General features: G+C 38.0%; 1 protein-coding gene across 1 annotated transcript in view; it reads left to right on the forward strand.

Annotated features, from left to right (window-relative positions):
- LOC143178988 (pikachurin) overlaps window positions 1–7,706 on the forward strand; it is a 216,874-nt gene extending 209,168 nt beyond the window's left edge. The window contains exons 11-15 of the mRNA XM_076377942.1: window positions 2,586–2,835; window positions 4,452–4,735; window positions 5,550–5,795; window positions 5,905–6,008; window positions 7,558–7,706. Of these exons, the coding sequence (XP_076234057.1) occupies window positions 2,586–2,835; window positions 4,452–4,735; window positions 5,550–5,795; window positions 5,905–6,008; window positions 7,558–7,706 (1,033 nt within the window). The remainder of the gene's footprint in view (window positions 1–2,585; window positions 2,836–4,451; window positions 4,736–5,549; window positions 5,796–5,904; window positions 6,009–7,557) is intronic.
- Window positions 7,707–7,741: the final 35 nt, after the last annotated feature.

Here is a 7,741-nt window from a genome sequence, read left to right on the forward strand (position 1 = left end):
GTAATTGCCAGAAAATGTCGAATGTGAAAACATAAAAACGCAAGGAGAGAGCGTAGAGTGAAGAGAAAAGATTTTAAACGTTTCTCTTAGTTATGAGAACTCAGAATTCCATTAGCAATAAAGTATCGTTTTTTCGAATATTATAAGCGAAGATGTAATAAAATCTCACTCCCTCATTTTATCGCAAAGTTTATATAACCGCTCCTCCCTTAACTCGCAATTACAATTGCAGAACAATGTTAATTCCTGTTCGAGAAACATTGTACTTTAGAATAATTTATATCGAGAAACACAGCATTGATTCCCGAAGTTACAATATGTTCATTTGCCCAAGCTTCGAAATTTATTGATCAGACTTAATTAAATCTCCATTTACGACAATGAGGCATTGTTATGTCTCCTGTTATAATGTCTGCCCTTCCGCTCGGGAACACGGCCATGCAACAGAAAAATATTTCTCGTTAATTAATCTTGATTCATTTAACTGGCACCCCAGTTGTGTTTCTACGTTCGCGAAAATTAAACATCGTTTCGTATTACACGCGGAGGAAAATGAGCAGAGTTTGCTCGTTTTATGAAACTCTTCGATAAACATCCTTTTTATCCCCAGCTGGATTCTCGAAAAGGGAAGAGCACAAAGTAATATCCGTGAGTAAACTTCATTCGCATTCGTCATGTTGGAGGACGAAACGATTTCGCCATTATTTTCATCCTTACAACTCTAGTAATCCCCGAAAACCCTCTCGACCTGTCGTGGTCGATATTAACCAGAAGTACCACAGGGAACGATAGAAATCTCGACGACTACGCGGAATTCCATAAAGCATCGACTGGTTTCTCTAGAGAAGACCTCGATGGTCGATGCATTTGCACAGCGATAAACGCTGTAAATGTATCTACGTTCGATGAACAAATATAAAATGCGATTGACAATGACTTGGCAATCAGTTCTGCCAGTACTACCCATTTTTACCCAGTTGAACCTATATTACATATTTTATTGCCTCTTTTATTTAACTTTTTTCCCTGCTGCAAAGTTTTTCTCCACGTTACCCAATTCTAAGCAATTGCATCTATTTTCCTATATTGTCAGTGGATTGTAAAATATCCACTTTTGCATTATTCGTCTTTTCTTTTGTCCTCTAATGAGATCGAGATTGAGATTAAGATTATCATGTTCCAGTACAGATTATTGTCAAAACGCTAGAAACATGTACTCTTAATCTCCTTCAGTATGTGTCTGTGCAGTCTATTGTTTTGTTCTCAAGGAATGATCTGTTTTTCTGTCGTGTCAGAGGCTATATCCCTATCTATTCAAAAGATGACTTCAGCACTCTCTGCGACCCTTGAACCTGGTCCCTCTGCAGCTACTTCAGCGAAATATTATCTAAGAGCAAACTTCATTCGCATTCATGGCGTTCGACTGGAGTCACGCTAGCTAAGCCCCATTCTGTTCAGCTTCTACCTGCTACGGATTTCCGCGATCCTTGTCGCAATTCATGCAGGTTTTATCGCAAGGACGCGTTGCGTTATCGATCCCTAACCAGTGAACCCGAAAATTCTCTCTTCAATCACAACTAAACCGTTTCTTTCTATATGTCTCGACAAGGCAACTCTTATCTCGAGTGCGCTCCAATTTAAGAGACATCAACTTGACATCGAAAACTCACAGCTTTTCCAATACGTTCCGCACATACCACACGCCATTCACTCACATCAATTAAAATAGTAGACGCCACTTTGTGGAAAATCGATTTGATCAGACATTCCGAGGGACCCCAAATTCCCGAAATAGAAAAATATGCACGAGTATTTTAGATAATTATTAAAACTGCATTCAAACAATATTTAATTTATATTGATGCAGAAAAACAGATGTACGAGTCACAAGAGGAGATGCTTAATAATTCAAGTTTTCTGAATCTTATTAAAGTTTCAATCGGTCTAAATCAATCTGATATTAATAAAACTGTGTTTTCAATGGGTCTTCAGACTGAATATGTTTTTCTCACCTTGTTAAAATACATTAAAAAATGTCATTTTCATTAGACCAGTTATTCCCTCAATTTTGATAAACCTTCATTGATTTATCAACACTTCCCTCTATTAATAAATATTTGTTCATATTATTGTGCCAATAGATTAGCCAATAAAATTACTAAATACCTACTAGTGTATAATGTTGAATTATTCCTCAACTTATCAATCTATTCTCCTGTTTTCCTCAGACTTTCCAACTGCACACAATATTATACATTAACTATATCTTTAAAAAATGGAATACAACAAAGCAGCCAAACTACAAAAGTAAAGAGGGGATTTCCTTCTATCACTTTTATAGTCTGGCCACTTTGTTGCATTTCACTTGCTTAAAGACATAGCTAAGGTCTAGTATTAGATGCCTTCCAGTATTAGGTACACTTACTCTATTTCTCTTATAAATCTATCAAGTTTTTCACCTTCTCAACTCCAGCATATTAAATCACCCACCTTTAGTTACCAGAAAAGTGTCAAGACTTCCTGTTATCTCCACATGTTTTCGAATTTGCGTGGTTAAGTGCTAATGCTATCGATCGGCATTGCAGAAGCGAGAATCCAGTTCGACTTGGCGAGTGGGTGGAGGTGCGTGTCTCGAGAACCGGACGCTTGGCATCCCTCGAGGTTGAGGAGGATCCCCCACAGGAAATCCTGGCACCGGGTGCCTTCACCCAGCTCTCTCTGCCGCTTAATCTCTACTTGGGCGGCGCACCGTCTACAGACATGTACTCGCCAAAGATGAAGACGACGGTCAGCTTCGTTGGATGCATTCAGACTGTCATTCTGAATCGTCGTGAGGTAAGGAGCTTCGTGATTACTCTCAGTTTGTCATGAGAGCGTCGATTCGAATGTTAGGTTTATTGGACAGGTGTATCATGTGTTAAATCGTTTTATGATTATTATCTCTCAAGGTTATTTCACTTGTACAAAAATTAATGCTTCATTATGACCATTTTTCATTTTCAGAATTATATTTTAAACCCCCTTGCAAGAAGTTTCTGCCCTTTTGAAATTAAATGTGGCAGATCACAATATTAGATAAATGACAATTAACAAATTAGCGAACGAAAAATTATTCTTTTTTAACTACATACTATAGATCCACATCTGAACAACTAACCAAGTTTTCATTTTACACTTCTTATTTTCATTTTAAACTTTACATATTTAATCTGTGTTTTTAAACATTTCTGATTTGCTCATCGTTAGTCTTCCTTAGAAAATTCTCTTCTATCTTGAAATTCGATTCTTAGATCCTACGTTTTTATAGAAAACATTATTCGAGAATTTCAAGGGTAGACTACTTTATCTTCTTTACAAAGCCCTTTACCATTATCATAACCAACTTCGAATAACGATTTACATCTAGAATCCTCGAACAGTGTCCTCCATTTCAATCGATTTATCCCAGGGACAGTTCCTCCTCCGCATATTAAATGTTCAGAATGTTGAACCAAGGGTGGGAATGATACTTATTAAAGGCTTATATGGCTCCACTCTGAAGGAAATTATCTTGCAAGCGGTGTGCGTAAGTATTTGTATAGCATTAAACAGTGTGAATGCACACATTCTGCGCGTTTAGTTGTTTTTCCCAACGAGTTCGGTACGCTAAATCCCCTGAGGACGGCGGAGCCGCAGGTTGCGCTTTTAATGCGGCAAAGTGCACCGACTTGCGTTCCCCTTTGTCTGGGAGGAACAGTTCTGCAACTTATAAATTTACGAACATTAAGCGCGAGCATTGCTTGAGGATTTCCATACAGAGAACAATCGTGCCTGGATATTGGACACTGTATTCTCATGGAAATATTCTTCTTTGGGGGTTCTCGTTTTTTGAACATTTCTTTGCTAGTGAAATGACAATATAACGTGCAAAGTATGTGTAATAAATGATTAATAAAAAGTTATACTTGAAAATCGATAGTTTTGTGAGACTATTCATTGTAAAAATATCAATGTTTTACGATTAATAGCTCATTGAATATTCTCATGAGCACTCAGGGAGTTCTGTAACTCGATTCTATTGTTTCCGCGCCATAAATCTAAAGCAGTCTAAACTAAGTTTGACTCGTGCCCAATGTTTACCTCTATATAGGATAAACACGTAATCACGAGTAAACTCCATTAAATCCCTCCAAAGAGCAATAAAGTCGATCCAACAAGAGTAGGTACACTGTTCTATTCAAAGAGACGAGTGAAGTATTTTATTACTCGTGGAAAATCATTTCTTAAACTTTCTCCCATTTCCTAGAAATTCGTCTTTAATAGTTTCATAAACCATTCCATGTACTTAAATCAACACACCACATGAAATAATTGATTAGGACTAGGATAAAACGACCCATGTATTAAATTAAAAGCAGTAGAACAAGATTTATATCTTAAATTAATGGAAGACGTGAATTTTTCCCACACAGATTGGAATTCTCGCGGAAGCCCTTGGTGGAGTCAACGTGGGGAACTGTGGACACGCGTGCGAGGCAAGACCCTGTGGAGATGCAGAGTGTCGTCCTCTTCGAGACCGATTCACCTGTCGCTGTCGACCTGGCATGCCGCATCCATGCCCAGCACCAGACGACAACACGATTCTCGGTGCCTCCCCGACGAAATCGAACATCGGCACGCGATACGAAAGATCTGTACCGAGTTTCTCTGGCAGCGAGAGCTACCTCCACTACAACGACGCTGATACGATGAAAAGGTACAGTTTCTATCACCCAACACATTATGTGGGCTGATTGACAGCGATTATTATTAATCGAAAGAGAAGTACTCTTATTTGTCAGATGAGAAGAAAATGAATTGCTTTCTTTTGGGATTTTACGAATTTTGTAAAGAAATAGGCGACTTATCGTATACACCAGACACGTTGAACGCGATCTGTTTGAAACAATACTTTTTATGAAGACAGAAATTATATCTCTGAAACTAATTGACACATTGCCTTGAATTTTTAACAATTTTCCATGCATATGTTTCTTTAGGTATGGTACTAAAATTAACTGAAAATATGAAATACTTTTTTCATGTTATGAAAATGGTCTGCATCTTTCCAGAAATTTTAGTGTCCTAATTTTTAGAGATCACCATTTTTAATCTTTTTGTCATACCATATGTACCTGACATCTCATCTCAATATATTCATATTAAACAAAAACATACTTGAAATTATCATTTCTAATGAATTAGAGTCAAGATATTAATTCCATTAGAATTCTTAACATATTATAACAATATCTACTTTGGTATTCTAAATAGTCGACTATACTCCATTACTGAGAAGAAAGAATATCAAAATACAGTAAACATATTGCACAAACTTGTATTAAGACTTCAAAGTCTTCACTCATCTAAGTCAAACTTCTGTAGATACCTTTATGAAAACATAAATTTGCATAGACAACCGCAATGTATCCATTCTAGACCCTCTTTCTCTCCCCTACAACCTGCGCTGTCAATTTCAAGCAACTTCTTTCCCCAGCCTTCGCTCAGAGAACAAAATTGCCGTTTTGCAGGATAATAAGCTACAGGGTAGACATCAATATGAGATTCAGAGCGAGCAGCAGCAGCGGTTTGCTGCTGTGGAGCGGGCGACAGGCGGATCCGCAGGAACAAAGGGACGAGAACGACGATTTCCTTGCTCTCGGCTTGGATCGCGGTTATCTGACTTTAGCTTATAATCTTGGCTCCGGGGAAGCCGTTTTGCGGTACAATTTAACGAGACTGGACGATGATCTATGGCACCGTGTGCGGGCAGTCAGGTAACCGCGTTAGGAAGTTGCGATCAGTAACCGTATCAGAGAAGTTTTAATTCAATGAAGAGTTTTTAATCGAGTTCCGATGTTCTGAAATTGACTGATGCTTCTTTAGGAACGAACAGTGGGCCTCGCTGGTCGTCGACAGCGGTACAGGGGTCTCGGCGTCGTCGCCGGGACAGTTGAGACAGTTGAACACTGACACGGGTCTTTACGTTGGTAAGCGGAGTATTTTAATACAAAATTTATGAACCTTCTCAGAGACGAATTTAAGGAAGTTGGAGAGAACTGATATCATTCTACTTTCTATTAGACTTGGTTGATGCAATGGTATTTCTGCTACTTTTAATGGGGAATTTCAATTGAAAATTGTTAACCTGGGTCTACGCTACGTGTTATGTAACAAAGTTATATAACTTTTTAGAAAAGAGAAATGTTGCATATGTCTTTTTTCTGTTCCCTGAAAAGTTATATTAGTTTATTATATAACAAGTAGTGTAGACTCAGCTTTCGATATTGCCAAGTGTGTTCGTATTAACTGGATTTTCACTTTTCATTAACAATGGTGTAGCATATTAAGTTAATAGAACAGTATATTTATATGTGGTGTCTTTTGAGAAAATTAGAAAATAACGAAGTTTCATTACTTTTTATGCGTATCTAATACATTAGTGTGAAAAATGTATTTTCTTAGTTTATAAGTGTTTTTGTAAAATGACGATTTCATAAATTTTATTCTGCTATGTCATAGAGATCGATAGTTTAAATAGGTAAAAATTAAAGTCTCTTAAGAATAATTGAATAGGAATAACTTTTATCTTGAAACTCTTCAGTTAAAAATAAGAGTAAGCGGTGTATGAATACCCCAGTATCTTAAAGCGCACGTGCCATAAATTAACCGCCAGTAAGTTACACCTGAACCGTCCTGTACAATGGTGTTTAGCTGTCTTTGAGTTATTAACAAAATTACTAAGTGGGTCACCCCCAACAGGAGAGTCACGAATTTAACGAAACTTTTACCAAGTTATTCAACTACTTATTGTTGATAAAGAAAGGGTTTGACACAGTACTAAACTCAGAAAGATGTACACCAAATTGTAGTGTTCTAGGAAACAGGGTATACACGATTCAATTTATTGCGGAAAACACCACGAAATGTTATCTGCACCCCAATTGTATATGTATATTCCTCCCTCCCTAATTCACTCCAAATTTATAACACTAGTATCTACTGTTGGGAGCTCAGAAGATGTCAATGGGACGGCACAAAAGTAAGCGTAGCAGAAAGGGCTCGCTACACGAAGAGAAATGATCACACAGATTTTGTAAACGTCTTCTAAGTAGATTTAAGCAGGGTAGACTTTTATAAGATCTGTTATGGACCTTCATAACAAAAGTAGCTAGATCAACTTCGTTAAATCTACAAAGTCGACTCTTACTGACTCTATTATACTCAAGCCTGTTAGAGTACTTTGGTAAATTCTATAAGAGGCTGCCATAACTACAGCTTGACATTCTTTTACGTGTACAAGTAGTAGTAATAGGTATGACCAATTCAGCCAATAAGGCAAATGCACGTGTGCCCTCTTAATGTATTTTTCCGCGAAGCCAATTAGACCCACTGACATCTTCTGAACTTTCGACAGTACTTCTACTTTTCCCTACACACCCTGCTTCAAAACTCGCTGAGAACTAGTAACAAGTAAATATCATACGAGATTAAAGATTCTTTTGAGAATGTGTTCTGAGAGTACCTGTGTCATTCCAGGCGGTGCACCAGACATCGTGAGGACAACAGGAGGCAGATACACGAAAGGCATCGTCGGCTGCATCAGCGACCTTGTTCTGGACTCGGACTTCTCCGTGGCCCTGTCGTCACCGGAACAAGCCACCAACACGCACTCGTGCATCCCCTGAAAGACACCCGTACCGTCCAACAGTTAGATGGTTAG

The sequence above is a fragment of the Calliopsis andreniformis genome, chromosome 5 (assembly GCF_051401765.1).
Source record: "Calliopsis andreniformis isolate RMS-2024a chromosome 5, iyCalAndr_principal, whole genome shotgun sequence".
Lineage (NCBI taxonomy): Eukaryota > Metazoa > Arthropoda > Insecta > Hymenoptera > Andrenidae > Calliopsis > Calliopsis andreniformis.